Below are 15986 nucleotides of genomic sequence, written 5' to 3'. Positions count from 1 at the left end.
TGTTGTAATCTTTAGATCCTTCCAGATATTATTTATGTCTTTCAATATATTTTATGTTTTCTCATAAAATGATTTCTAAGTCCTTTTGGGAATGTGGGAACGTATAAATCAATAGGACTTTTGGGTTAATCAGGTCCACTTACTACCCTAGGCAGTTATTAGGCAATAAACCACCTGAGGTGGCCTGTGTTAGTCTGTGTAACTGTTATAAATTCTGCTCCCTCCCTGACTATTTCTGGTAGTTCAAGGAAGGCCCCTTCCTGCATGCTGTAAGAGCACTTGTATTCTCGGGTCCTGCTATGTCCAACATTCGGGAGTACCAGGAAAGGCTGAGACAAACCCCCTCTTCCTAGCCAGTGTTTTTAAACCAGCTTGTATTTAGAAATGGGATTCTCTGGCTTTATTCAGTATAGAAGTGCATCTTTTTAAATGATCTCTTGAGTGTCAGTTATAAGGCTTTCAAGAGGTTTACTTCATTTAATTTTGTCCATGCAGTTAACTGGTCTTATGCTATAAATGTGGATTCAGAGGCTCACGGAGCCTGGGAAATTCTCGCAGAGACACACATCTGAGATTAGTCTCACAGTGCTCTCTTCCAAGGCCTGGGTCCTGTCTCCTCCACCAGAGCAGGATCTCTGGCTGCTTTAGGAGTGTGGATGACTACCCACTCTACCTGTGGCCCATAGCGGAAAAAGCCATGTATAATAAAGCACAGTGATTTGAAAGAAAGAAAGGCAGTGACCCCAGGGTGCCAGTGCTCCTGAGCAACCTGCATCAGCATTCCCCTGGGAAATGGCCTGCAAAATAGCCTTCTCCACGTCGATGAGTTTCCAGTTTCAAAGACAGGCCCATTGGCATGTAATTGACTGACAGTTTTTTCATGGCTAAGAATTCTTCATTTCTCCTTTTCTCTCCCTACCAAATCCTCCATCCATGTGCTGATAAAATGTCAGACAAAGGCCAGAAAGCATGCAGTAGAACAATTCAAAGTCATTTGCTCCCGGGGAGAAGCAGCCTGCATGCTCCTCTAATGTGAATCATTCCCTGTGAAGCCCTGGGCTGGATGCTTGTGCCCACTGGTGAGCTCTGCTCACACCCCCTGAGGAAGCAAAGACACTTCTGTTTCTCTCCAGCCTCAGGCTCTGGCTAAGTCATTCCCAGACTGTCTACCTAAGCGCTGCCCATTGGGTACCTCCCTGGGGGACCCCACAAATAGTGCAAGATCAGTTTCCCAGCACAGAACGCTGGGAAATTTCAGAAATTATCCTTCTGAAAGCAGCTTCTTTTCCCACATCCCATATTGATGAATGTAGATTGACCACCAAGTATAACTGTGATCTATGTGGATCTATGTGTGATCTATGTGGAGCCATTTAGAATAAAGTGTGGGTCACCATGATGGCACCATAGTGGCCCACACCCACCCTAACCCAAGCCAGAAAGCCAGCTGCCATCCAGATTTCTCCTTTTCTCTCTCATCTCTTTCCAAGTTCCACCAGGTTTTATTCTCTTCTCACTTGGATACAGCAGCAAGCTTCCCAAGTGGGTTCCTCAGCCCCAAGCCTTTTCTGGTCATCTGCCTGAGTATTCTTTTTTTTTTTTTGTTGTTATTGTTGTTGTTGTTGTGGTGGTGGTGGTGGTGGTGGTACTGAGGATTGAATCCAGGGGCATTCTACCTTTGAGCTACACCCCCAGTCTTTTTTTAATTTTTGTTTTGAAACAATTTCTCCCTGGGTTGCTAACAATTTCACTAAGTTGCTAAGGCTGTCCTTGAACCTGCAATCTTCCTGTCTCAGCTTCCCAAGTACTGAAATTATAAATGTGTATCACCATACCTAGATCCTAAATACTTTTTTAAAAAACATAAATCTCAGGCAGCCATGATGGCACACACTTGCCCAGTATTCGGGAGGCTGAAATGGGAGAATCATAGATTTGAGACCGGTTTCAGCAACTTAGTGAGGCTCTCAGCAATTTAGTGAGGCTCTATTTCAATATTAAAAACTAAAATAAGGTTGAGGGTGTAGCTCAGTGGTGGCATGCCCCTGGTTCAATCCTCAGTACCAAAACAACAACTATGATGAAAGCAAACTCATAGATCTCTTAACACTACTGTCTTGCTTAAAATTCCTCAAAGCCCATCATTATTTTACTGTGCTACCTAAAGCCCTTTACAAGCCAACCCCAGTTACTCTTCCTAGGTAGACTAGTGTTGACACACAGAATCTCAGTTTGGAGGGTGGGAGTTGCCATGGATGCCCAGCAGACACAGAGACTGGCTTTGCAGCCGAGAGGTCAGGGTCAGGGCAGATTAGGATACAGACACGGGCAGGATGAGCATCACTTCCCTGCACTAGCACACTAGCAAGCACCTCCAGGAATGACAGCTGGCTCCAGGACTGGAGTGTACACTCACTTTCCTGATAAGCAGCATCCTGGGTGTGGCTGTGTGGAGGCAGACTCAGGAGGTCACTCCAAGCACGAAGCCTACACTGGCTTTGGCAGTAGCAGAAGGGAGAGGACAGTCCTCCTGCAGGAAAATGCTGAAGATCTGTCTCCTCCTGTAGCTCGTAGAGGTAGCCCTCAGCTCACTGCTGTGTCATCTCTTCCATCCTACAGGAGCCCTGCTCTCATTGGCTGCTTCATTGTGGACCGCCAGTACTTCCAGGAGATCGGCCTGCTGGATGAAGGCATGGAGGTCTATGGAGGCGAGAATGTAGAGCTTGGCATCAGGGTGAGTGGTATTCCTCACCAACATGGCTGAGCTCAGCTCCCACGAGGGTCAATGAGTCTGGGGATGGAAAAAAGGGGCTTAAAGTTGAGGGTCACAGGCTCATTTTGAATGTCTAGTTCCTAACCCTGGGCTATGTGCATTATTGGGGACATGGTTGGGGGAGGCTCAGGGTGGAACTTCTTGAATTTTCAGGAAGAAGAGAATTTCAGAACCTGCTTTGCTAGAGGTGGGGACATGGCATAATTGGGCTCCAAACTCAAAGGAACAGCTTCTTTGTCAAAACCACACTTGAGCGAAATCCTGTGCCAGAAAGAGACAGTAGGTGCCACGGGGCAGCTAACAGTGACCCTAAGAGTCTGTTCCTTTGGGACTTCTTACTTGAATATTCTGTCACCTCCATGCTGGCCCACAGAATGTTCCCAAAGACTTTGTTAAGTGATAACTATGGGAAGTAAGCTTGTGTGGGTGACCAGCGAAACACAACCCAGCCTCTCCACGCTGGTTTCCAATCCCACCCACTGCTGGCCAGACCTGCAGGCCAGGCCCATTTCTGCCTCACATGTGTTTCTGAGGTAGCCACCCATCCTGTCCCAGAGTTCAGGGTCTCTGCAGCTGTCCACTCATATTGTGATGTCAGAAGAGGCACCACTGTGTATCTCATCCCACAGGAGCATTTCCTAGGCTTGTGGGCTCCTGTCTTGTGTCTCACAAAAACACACGCCCAGAATGCACCCCTGCCCTCCATCAGAAGGACACATCAGGTGCTCTAGAGTTTTATAGGAACGTCACAGTGGACATGATGAAGGTTTTGTCTATGTCCAGGAGTGTTCCTGATGAGCCCAGTGTTAGGGCTGTGGCATGTCCCCATGATGGTCTCCATGGCAATTGTTAACAGCTGGACACGCCCACGCTGCAGGCTTGCCAACTCCTGGAGAAGATCTTGTACCTTCTGGTGCTCCTGGCTCCCATATGAGACATTTCCCCTCACATCAGTCTGTTTATGCTTCCGTGCAGGTCTCCCCCAACAGCTGTCTGGTTCCCACTAGTGATTCCCTTTTTGCCTTTGGCCTTAGTGCCTGTATCTGGCATCTCTACTTCCTGATATTTAATCCCACTCAAGGACTTCAACTTGGATCCACTCTCCTCTCACCTCTAACCTCCTTCAACTTCCAGCTTCCCGAGGCAAGCAGCTGTCCCTGGGCAGCCCTTGCCTCTATCCTGGCAAGGACACCTGTTCCCATAATGAGCCTCTCGTAACACCTATGGGATCTGACAGGTGCTGCATGGGGCCTGACTTGTCCCCAGACTTAACACTAGGGCTTTGAAGACTGGCAGCAGGAAGGGCCTTTATGATGCTGAGCTTAGAAAATGCTTTTAGACACCTGTATTCACTGAAATTCTAAGAAATTGCTTTGGAGGCAATCAGAATGCATGGGCTTATCAGGAGCTAATGCATTCATAGAGGACAGTGCCTGCATAATCACCCACATTTCTTCAGCTCTCCCTCCACCGGCCATTTATTCGCCCTTTTGCATCCCCATGTCAGCACCACTACGGGCTAAATGCTTGCCCCCAAACACCATACGTTTCACTAGGAACTGCTGTCGGGAATTGGTTTGAGCTGGCAGCACTGCCTCCCGTCACTCATGTCCTCTGGGCAAAAATGTCTGAGAATGGAGAGAAAAATTAGATTTGTGAACTCTGCTTCCAAAGTGTGTGGGTCAATCATAGAATGGTGGCAATTTCTGGCTTTTTTCCCTGTTTAAATTATAAAGCTCTTCTGGACTATGGGCCTAGGCGAGGCTCTCAGATGCATGCTGAAACATCTTTGGGTGGTTTGGTGTTTGAGACTTGAAATACAGTATAGAATATTGTCTTTTTTTTTTTCTCCATCTCTCCACTCCCACCGAGCAGAGATGAAGTGTCCTTGGAGTTGAAGCAAAAGTAGCTTTTAGGCAGGGCGTGGTGGTACATGCTTGTAATCCCAATATTTGGGAGGCTGGGATAGAAGGATCATGGTTCACAGACAGCCTCAGCCACTTAGTGAGGCCCTTTGTAACTCAGTGAGACCCTGTTTCAAAATAAAGAATAAAAAATAGGGCTGAGGGTGTAACTCAGAGTTAGAATGCCAGTGGGTTCCATCCCCAGTACCACACACACTCACACAAAGTGGCTTTTAAAACCTGGATATGGACATGTATTAGCTGGCGTAACTGAAAACACAAAGGAGAGACTGGTTAATTGGAACTCTGTCTCCCTCTTGAAGGGGTACAAAACATCTCCCAAGCAAATGCTCTTATGTGGTTATTAATGCTTGTCATTCTTTCATGTTTTATGGGCTAATGTCTTAGTTCCTCATCTATAAAACAGGATATCTGACGAAAATAACCTTCAGGATTATGTATAAAACTAAAAAAAAATTCTTTTCACACATAATTTATCCAGAAGCAACTCAAATTCCTTACTTATTTCAGAACACAGAAATAGAGTCATTTACACAGTTTATTTAATACCTACTCTATACTAGGGATCACACTAAACATTTTTCTCATGTTTTTCAGCCAAAAGACATTCTAAAAATAGAAGTTAGCTGGGCATAGTTGAGCATGTCTATAATCCCAGTACTTGGGAGGCTGAGAAAGGATGTTTGTAGATTGGAGGCCTGCCTCAGCAACTTAGTGGGACGTTGTTTCAAAATAAAAAATTAAAAAGGATTGGGAATATAGTTTAGAGGTAGAATGCCTCTGGGTTCAATCCCAAGTAATAACAGCAACAACAAAGATGTTACTATATGTTATTGTGATACCCCCTTTTTCTTTGAGGAAACTGAAATTAAGAACTTACTTATGTTCTCAAGGTCATGTAATTTGTAAAAGATGAAAGATTCAACCCTAGATCTTTATGGTTCATTTGATACATCACAGTGATTGATGTAGGGATGAAATTCCTTTGAGCATCCTCCCCTAAAGGTATAAGAATGTCCATGTAGTACTTTACTTCTACTCTGTTCACAACCATGTCTTTTAAGTCCCCATTACTTACTCTTATTTTGCCCTCCATGCTAATAAATCTTTCTCTCTGATTTCCAAGTCCACAGGACAATGGGGACAGGGCAAGAACTGCTGTGTCAGAAGGAAAGGAGTAGGGAGTAAGAGCTGGCATTGAATAGAAGACAGAAATATTGTATACTTCATGACAAGTGTTCAAAAGGTGACCAGGAAGCAAGAAATTGTTGGAAACTATGGTTTCAATTGCGTCTCCCCCAAAATGTGTTGAAGTCTGAGCCTCCCCTACCTGACAATGTAACCTCATTTGAAAGTAGAGTCTCTGCACATGTAACCAAAGTAAGATGATGTTACACTGCTAAAGGTGGGTTCTGATCCAATATGACTGGTGTCCTTTGAAGAATAGGAAACTTTGGACATATATAGGCACAGAGAAAAGATGGCCATGTGAAAATGGAGACAGAGATTATAGTTTTGATGCCACCATCCAAGAAATGCCTAAGGCTACCAGAAGCTAGAAGAGTTAAGGAAGAATCCTTCCTTTGGGGCTTTGGAGGTAACATGGCCCTGTCAATACCATAGCTGATTTCAGGGCTCTACCTCCTAGAAGTGTGAGAGAATAAATTTCTGTTGACCTAGGAATCTAGCCTATACTTTGTTATAAAATCCCAAGGAAACTAATTCAGACCAAAAATTAAGTGAGACCGATGAGTCTATTACATTTGAAGAACCTGGTGACATTTAAGGTAATATTTTCTTTGCTTCATAGAAGGGACTTGCTTTGCCTCCCATAGAGCTGGACTTTAAAGGCATGTCTTCTCTCAATGAAGCATAAATATTCTCTGGAGAAAGACCCTTGAACCCAAGCCATAAAACTTCCCACAGCCAGGGTTCCAAGGTATATGAATTTAAGTTTTAACAGAAATAAGAAACAAAGAAACTGTCAACAGGAAACAGGAGTGGATGGTGATATTGGACTCACAAAGTTTTCAAGAATTGAATTAATCAAACACAGGATGTAAAACAAGTTGTATAACATATTTAAATAAATTAGAGGAGAGATTGAATATATGAACAAGAAATAAGAGACTATGAAAATGATTAGTCATATTAGGATAAAAACAGAATTTCAAACATGAAAAATATAAAAATGGAAACTGAAAGCTTAGCAACTGGGTTCAATACCTACATGAACATTATTAATGTACTAAAACTAGTAAACTGGAAAATAGACCTAAAAATTATTCAAAGTAAGCCAAGTAAGAAAAATAAGATATGGGAAAAAAGGTCGACAGATATATAGGACTGAGAGAAAGTTTAATGGAGATAATGAAAGGAAAAACATTAGTCAAAAGCAGTGTTCAGACAGGTAATGGGTTAAAATTTTTCTGAATAGTATAAATGTACCAAAACATGATGAATATGAAAGTATCAATACTAGTGTAACTGCAGACAACCAAAGACGAAGAGATTTTATAGCAGTAAGGGAAAAAAGACAGATGACCTAAAAGTCTAACTTTTCAATAGCAACAAACAAGGAGACCATAAAATACTATCTTCCATATGCTTAGAGGAAATAATTGTCAACCTATATATGTATACCCAATTATAATAACCTTCAAAAGATAGGACAAAAGTAAGTAATCATCAGACACACAGAAACTGAAAGAGTTGTTATTTGATTTCTTTATGATTGCCACTCTGACTGGGGTTAGATGGAATCTCATTGTAGTTTTGATTTGTATCTCCCTGATGGCCAGTGATGTAGAACATCTTTTCATGTACCTATTGGCCCTTTGTATCTCTTCTTTTGTGAAGTGTCTATTTAGTTCATTTGCCCATTTCTTGACTGGGTTGTTTGTTTTGCTAGTGTAGAGTCTTTTGGGCTCTTTGTATATTCTGGATATTAGCCCCCTATCAGAATGGTGGCTGGTAAAGATCTTTTCCCATTCTGTAGGCTTCCTCTTTAGGTTATTGATAGTTTCCTTTGATGAGAAGAAACTTTATAGTTTGATGTTATCCCACTTGTTTATTCTTGCTTTACTTTCCTGAGCTTTGGAGGTTTTGTTGAGAAAGTGTAAAAAAAAAATAAATAAAAGTTAGTATATGATGGTGAAGCAAATTATCATACTATAGCTTACCAGACATCTGATAATAAAATAAAAATGGTAAAATACTTTGAAAAAAATAGCTTACAGTTACTTCATGGAAATTATTTCAATTTATATTCTTCCATACTATTTTCTTCATAAAAAGCATTTTATCATCGAATTTAGGAAAATATCTCACTTTTCTGGCAGGTAATAGACATAGAAACCCAGGGGCATTCTACTTCTGAGCTAGACTTCAGCCCAACATTTTATTCTTTATTTTGAAACTGGATTTCACTGAGTTGTAAAGGGTGTCACTAAGTAACTGAGGCTGTCTGTGAACCAGGATCCTCAGGTCTCAGTCTCTGGAATGCTGGGATTACAAGCATGCACCAGGGTCTCACTAAGTTGCTAAAGGCAACTTGGTAAGTTGCTGAGGATGGCTTTAAAGTTGTGTTCCTCTTGTCTCAACCTCTCAAGTAATGAGATTACAGATGCAACATTTAGGCCTTACTTTTATAGTAAAATCCCATATTTAAAATTTGAAACTTGTGAAAAAAAATTAATATGGTGAGACAAGAAAAATAGTAACTTTTAAAAAATAGTTTGATATTCCCGAAAATCTATGCCCACTAATTTAATTTCTGACATTTTAAAGCAATGGCTTATATAGGTATGTGAGCATGTATGTGAATATATTGTACCACTTATTATATAATCTCCATTTAATATTATATTCTCAAAAAGTTGATAAACTTATGTTAATTTAGGATATCCTTTGGCCGTAAGAATATTTTAATTCTCAAATGACACCAAAATGTGAATAAGATTCACATAAGTTATGTTAAAAATATAAATTAACTTTTAAACAAATACAATCAATTCATTTTAAATAAATAATAGAGTAATTTAGTGTAAAGAAAATCAGGAAAATATTGCTTCAATCATTAATCCTATTTGAAATGTTAATGACTTTATTAGTGTAATAGAACTTAGTTTATTAGTATATATACTGCATAATTATGTTCTTATATTCATTTTATAACTTTACTGGTGACTATATAAGGCTATGTGTGTAAATAAAAATCTATAGATAAAATATTGTGATAAAAAAAGAAACTGAAAGAGTTTGCCACTGCCAGATCTTCACTATGATAAGTCATAAAATATATATTGCAGGTATAAGGAAATTATCCCAGAAAAAAATTTGAGACAAAATAATAATAATTAGTTCAAAATTAAGCTAATAATAAACCCAACAAAGTAGAAATGACAAATAACACAAGGATAATGCCTGGTGGACTTATTAAAACCAAATGCATCATTATATGCTACCATAGCATATATGCTGGAAGGGGTCATTGGATTTAGGTGTTTTAAGAGTCTATGTTGTTAGTGAGGATATAAAGGATAGTAGTTGATTTTAAAATTTGTGGTTTCTGTAAGCAAGTTAAAATTTCGAGGCAAGTCATGAAAATCACAGATATAAAAATATAGCTTCTGAAGTAGCTGAGGGAAAATTAAATATAAAAATGTTAATCAAGAGAGAAATAGAAATATAGAACAGGTTGCACAAGAAGAAAACACAAATCCAAATATATCAGTAAATTTAAATATTTTTAGACTAGATTTTAAATTTTAATTAGTTTAAGACTACTTAAAACATATCTATGATATAATACAGAAAGATTAAAATCCAAAGTATAGTGAGAAGATGCCAATCAGAAGAACAATTTTCTTTTTTTTACTTTAGAAAAGAAATACAATTACAACTTGCTTTAGTATTAAGAGGTGCACAAAATAATATATATGTAATTTTCAAAGAATATATATAACAATTATAAACTTGTATGCACCTAATTGTACAATCTCAATAAGGCAAAAATGGACAGAATTAAAAGGAGACATTGACAGCTTTACTAACATAATAAAGAATTTTATTGTTTTCCCCAAGTGATTGATTGATAGATCAACACAATAGTTTGAATCTGGGCAAATGTAGAGCACATGTAAACAATTGCTGAATACAACTTTTGCTCCAAGAACCCATGGAATATTTATGAAATATACTCGGTATAAAACTCGGGTATAAAACAAGATTCTCGGGTATAAAACAAGATTCAACAAAATTTCAAAAGATTAGCATCATATGGAACATATTCTCTACCACAATAGAATTATTAGATATTCATAACAAAATATTACAGAAAAAGCCATATTGTGAAAATTGTGAAACATAATTCTAAGTAATTCATAGGTCAAAGATGAAACTACACTTTAAATTCTAAAATATTTTGAACTGAACCATAGTAAACATGCTACATATTATGTTATGTGAAATACAGCTAAAATGTACTTAAGGGGAAGTATATAACATCCCACTCTCGTATTAGAAAGAAAAGCTGGAAGTTATTATGTTAAGCATACAAAATAAGTAGTTAGAAAAGAATCAAAATAAAAACATTACAGGAAAATAAAGAGGAATAAAACTTGATAAAATAGAATATACACACCTATGTATACAGTAGAAAGAACTAATAAAGCTTAAACATTGCTCTTTGAGAAATCAACCTGACAGAGCTTTAGCAAGAGAACAACTAAATAATATTAGAAATGGGGAAAAGGGTCAGTGATGCATATATGACAGTCAAAAATGAATCGTATGCCTATGCTAGAGTTCAAAGATTTAAATAAAAAAACAGATTTGTAGAACATGTAATTTATGAAAACTGACACAGGAAGAAATAAAATCTTAAATTGTCCTATAACCATTAAAAGAAATTGGATTTGTAGTTTAAAATATTCTCACATGAAAACTAGGACCAGGTGGTTTTACCATTAATTACTGCCAAGCTTTCAAGGCAAAAAAAAAAAATACTCCAAACACATAGAACTTATTTGAACACAAAAAATACAGGAAAGATAGTAAATGTCCAATCTCTTTCTTGTAGAGCCAAACACCCAGGTCGATCCTGTGTTTGTAGCACCACTGCTATTGATCTCAAGAGTTTTGAGCCATAAAGAAAGCACTCAATTGTATTCTTCATACTCATTCAATAAGATGAAAGGTCAAGAAACATATCTAAAGATTTATTTGGGAAATGGAAAATTTGTTAAATATCTATACTGAAAGAGGCAACTCATCAGTTGTTTGTAATTGACCTGGGGAAATTCCTGGAAGCCTAGCCTGCTTATTATTTCTTGTAATTTTTATGAATTATATGAAAAATAGTGCTCCCCACCTTTCTTTAATGGAAGCCAAAGAAATGTGAAGGAGAGAGAAAGAATGTCACAACTCCAGCCAGTGACCTATCTATAATGTCCAGAGTGGGCAGCAGATGAAAGAGACCTCCACTCCTTTGCATTTGAAATATCCCAGTACCTCAGACAACTACTCTAACCTCATGAAGACCTTTTGTTGTCCCTGTCTAGCACTTTCTATCCCCTCTCTTAAATCTTTCTCGGTGATTGAAAATCTAGTATCTGCACATGCCCTGGGAAAATGCCAATTCCGTAGGGCATGTGAGAAGAAGGATGCAAAGGTGTGGACACAGTAGGAGTAGACGTCACGTATTTCACAGTTACCAGGTATCAAAAATCTCCTTAGGCCGGGCATGGTGGCACACACTTGTAATCCCCGCACTTGGGAGGCTGAGACAGGAGGATCGTGCAGGTTTGAAGCCAGCTGCAGCTGGCCTAAGAGACCCTGTTTCCAAATAAAATATAAAACAGGTCTGAAATTGTAGCCTGGAGGTAGAAGGCCCCTGGGTTTCATCCCCAGTACCACAAAAAAAAAAAAAAATCTCCTTAGTTCCTGAAGTAGGTTCATCTGGTACTTCTGTATTGAATAACAATGATAGTGCCTTTCATTTGTATTTTCAAAAATTTTTGCCTACAACTATTCTATTTAATGTATACAGCAATCAAATGCTATAGGCAAGCCAGAGTTTATAATCCTAATAGTGCTATGTGATAAAAATGTTTATGTTGGCCAAAATACTTAATTCATTCTTATGCTTTATTAACTCATTGTCATAATTATTATTTTTAACAATAAAGATAAGAGGAAATCAATTTTACTACTTCATAAGCTAGAAAGTACTCTATATAAAACATGTAATCATACCTATTATACATGTCCATATGTATGTTGCATAAATATACTACCATACACTGATTATAGTGGTTTATTTTTAAGGTATTCATTAATTTATATGTATTATAATCCTGCTGGACTTTTTATTCAAATAGCACTCAAAAGTTTATGTTGAAAACAAAGAAAACTGACTCAGGCTAACTAGAAAACAAAAGGTATTTATTGGAAAGTTGCTGGGTATCTTAAAGAATTAAGAAGTCTGTAGTAGCAGAGTCAGAAGAACAAGAACCACAAGCTGAACAGCAGAAACTAGCCAAACTCATGTAGTAATGACAGTCTGTTTAGGATAACATTTCTGACCTCACTGTCATGTCTACATTGGTCTACATTGTCATGAAAGAGATGAAAGGGACCTCCTCTCCCTGTTGCCCCAGCTGTAGATGACTCTGGGCTGGGTTGCGCTGTTTTGAAGATACCACAGAGAAGAGAGTCTACCAACACCTCTCAATTGGACAGCTGCTTGGACGCATCCACAAGTTGCTGACTCTTTATCTGGATGTCTAAGCTTTACTCACTGTAATCCAGTGGTCCTGCAACTAGACACTGGGCACCTTAGCTTGGGACTTGGTGACATTCACAAAGAATTAAAGTCTCAAGTGAGAGTGCACAGTTAGCTAATTCTAGGTTATATGCATATGCATTAGCTTCTAAGGAACAAGGGAAAGTCACACACGATGTCTTTCAGATTCCATGGTGCAGCCAGGCATGCTGATGGACACCTGTAATCTCAGTACTTGGGATGATGAGACAAGAGGATGGCAGGTCAGAGGCTAACATGCAATAACTTAGTGAAGCTTTGTTTTAAAAAAAGAAAAATAGGGCCAGGCAGGTGGCGCATGCTTGTATTCCCCACACTCGGAAGGCTGAGACAGGAGGATCGCATAGGTTCGAAGCCAGCCTCAACTACTTAGTGAGGCTCTCAGCAACTTAGTGAGACCCTGTTTCCAAATAAAATATATTTTAAAAAATAGGTCTGGGAGTATAGCCTGGAGGTAGAAAGCCTCTAGGTTCCACAAAAAAAAGAAAGAAAGAAAGAAAGAAAGAAAGAAAGAAAGAAAGAAAGAAAGAAAGAAAGGAAGGAAGGATAAAAAAGAAAAATAGGTTTGGGGGTATAGTTCAGAAGCAGAACCCCCCACCCCATGTTTCCAGTACCCAGTAAAACACACACACACACACACACACACACACACACACACACTGACAAATAAATAGGAGGGTCCCTCATATATGAAGGGGACTTAGAACTCATTTTGAACTATCTTCCAAAGCAAATAAAATAGTATCTAGGGCATAATTATGCTTCATATTCAAATTTTTTAAAAATTTTTGTGGGTAATTTCAAGTATATGCAAAAATAGTATAATAGATCTTATATTTCTCACAAATATAATTTTTTTCTCACGAATATAATTTTTTTGTTTGCTTGTTTCTTTGTTTTGGGGTTTTTTGGTGATAGTGGGGATTGAATTCAGGGGCAGTCTACCTTCAAGTTATACCTCCCATCCTTTTTCATCTTAACAGAATCTTGCTAGGTTACTGAGAGTCTCACTAAGCTGTTGAGTCTGGTCTTGAATCTGCACTTCTCTTTTCTTAGCCTCCCAAATACTGGGATTACAGGCATGTAACACCATGATTGGCACCTCATTACCTAGTTTCAACAGTCAACTCACAGCCAATTTGGGTTTATTTCTAAAACCAATCCTCCTCTAACTCTGTTTTATTTATTATTTTTTTAATTTATTTTTTATTGGTGCAATGTATTCATACATCATAGTGGTATAAAGAAAATACTTTTGTAGACATACATGCACATCTCGCCCAGTTAGCCCCTACCACGATCCCCACCTCATTCCCTCCCCATCCCTCCTTCCCACGCTTGGCTTACTGGTTGACATCTAGTATTATAGCAATTTATACAATATTAACATTGATAATCTCACATAACAGTTTCATTTGTCTGGTACCAAACTTTTGATGACTTAAAGATAACATTTCAATATTTCTTTTTGCTTTCTTTCTTACCAGAGAATATTTTTTTCTTTTTTTTTTTAGGTGAAACTATCATACATTTATTTATTTATTTTTCAGAAAAAATCTAACCTGATATGGAATATGGACTCTAGATACCCAAAACAGTCTCAAAGAAGAACAAAGCTAGAAGATGTATATTTTCTGATTTCAAACCATATAAAGCTACAATAATTGAAACAGTGTAGTACTGTTCTAAAGGCAGATATATAAACCATTGGAGCTAAATAAAAGCCTAGAGATAAATTCTTCCATACATTGTCAAGTTATTTTTGACAAGGTTTCCATGAACTTTTGGTGGTGGAAATACTAGTCTTTTAACTAAATATTGTTGAAAAATAATAATAAATGAAAAAGAATAAAATTGGACCCTTACCTAACACATATACAAATATTAACTCAAAATAGATAAAAGACCTAAATATAAATCTTAATACTATAAGCTTTTAGAAGAAAATCTGGGTCATAAAACCTCACAACATTGAAATTGGAAGTGATTTCTTGGATATGATTTCAATGGCACAGGCAACAAAAGAATAAATAAACTCCCTAAAAAATAAAAAAATATTGTATATCCAAAGACAATGTAAACAGAGTTAAAAGTTACTGATCCTCTTCCAAGAGTTCCTCCTATGACCCATTTCTCCCTAACTCTCACATATTAGGGAAAGCATCTGATTTCTTATTTTTTGTGCCTGACTAATCTCACTTAGCATAATGTCCTCCAGTTCCATCCATTTCCCTGAAAATGATGTAATTGAGTTTTTTTTGATGGCTGAGTAAAATTCCATTGTGTACATATCCCACAGTTTTGTAATCCATTCATCTGTTGATGGACATCTTGGCTGGTTCCATAGTTTGGCTATGGTGAATTGTGCAGCTATGAACATAGATACACATGCATTAGTTTGGTAGTTTGGTTTCTTTTCTTTTGGGTAGATACCCAACAGTGGTATTGCTGGATCAAATGGAAGATTTGTTCCCATTCTTCTGAGGATTCTCCATACTGTTTTCCAAAGTGGTTGCACTAATTTGCAATCCCACCAACAATGTCTTAGAGTTCCCACTTCTCCACATCCTCGCCAGCATCTGTTGTTGTTTGTGTTTTGAATGATGGCCATTCTAGTTGGAGTTAGGTGAAATCTCAGGGTGGTTTTGATTTGCATCTCTCTGATTGCCAGTGATGTTGAGCATTTTTTCATGCATTTATTGGCCATTTGAATTTCTTCTTTTGTGAAGTGTCTATTTAGTTCATTTGCCCATTTTGTTATTGGATGCTTTGTTTTCTTAGTGTTGAGTTTCTTGAGTTCTCTGTATATTCTAGATATTAGTCCTCTATCAGTGGTGTAGGTGGCAAAAATCTTCTCCCATTCTGTTGGCTCTCGATTGAGGTTCTTGATAGTTTCCTTTGCTGAACAGAAGCTCTTCAGTTTCATGCAATCCCATGTATTGATTCTCCTTTTAATTTGTTGTGCCTTTGGGGTCTTGTTGAGGAAATGTTTGTCTGTGCCTATGTGTTGTAGTGTTGGACCTATGCCCTCTTCAAGGAGCTTCAAGGTCTCTGGTTTAATTTCCAAGTCTTTGATCCATCGTGAGTTGACTTTTGTACAGGGTGAAAAAGTGGGATTAACATCCAATTTTCTGCATATGGTTAACCAGTTTTGCCAACACCATTTGTTGAAGAGGCTATCTTTTTTCCAGTGTATGTTTTTTAAAGCAAATCCTAGATATCATATTATTTCATCAAATATTTCAGAATGCATCCAAACTAGATTAAAACTTTAAAAAGTATGTGACCACAATACTACTTTCAACCCAAAACATGTTGAAAAGAAAAGAATGCTATAACACCATCAGATATTCAATGAATGTTCAAATTTCACTAATTCTCCCATTTTCTTTCCTTTTGTTTTCCAACTTGTTTGCCTGAATTAGGTTTTGGTTATTAATATGTCTTTCTGTTCTCTATTAGT

At 38.0% G+C, this 15986-nt stretch overlaps 1 protein-coding gene across 2 annotated transcripts in view; it reads left to right on the top strand.

Annotated features, from left to right (window-relative positions):
* GALNT18 (polypeptide N-acetylgalactosaminyltransferase 18) overlaps window positions 1–15986 on the top strand; it is a gene marked incomplete at both ends in the record, with an annotated part of 326966 nt that overhangs the window by 233451 nt on the left and 77529 nt on the right. For both annotated transcript variants that reach the window (XM_080707751.1, XM_080707750.1), the window contains one exon: window positions 2620–2734. In XM_080707751.1, the coding sequence (XP_080563877.1) occupies window positions 2620–2734 (115 nt within the window). The remainder of the gene's footprint in view (window positions 1–2619; window positions 2735–15986) is intronic.

The sequence above is a fragment of the Muscardinus avellanarius genome (genome assembly GCF_963383645.1).
Source record: "Muscardinus avellanarius genome assembly, chromosome: 1".
NCBI lineage: Eukaryota > Metazoa > Chordata > Mammalia > Rodentia > Gliridae > Muscardinus > Muscardinus avellanarius.
The sequence above is the reverse complement of the archived record's forward strand: the minus strand, read 5'-3'. Positions and strand labels throughout refer to the sequence as shown.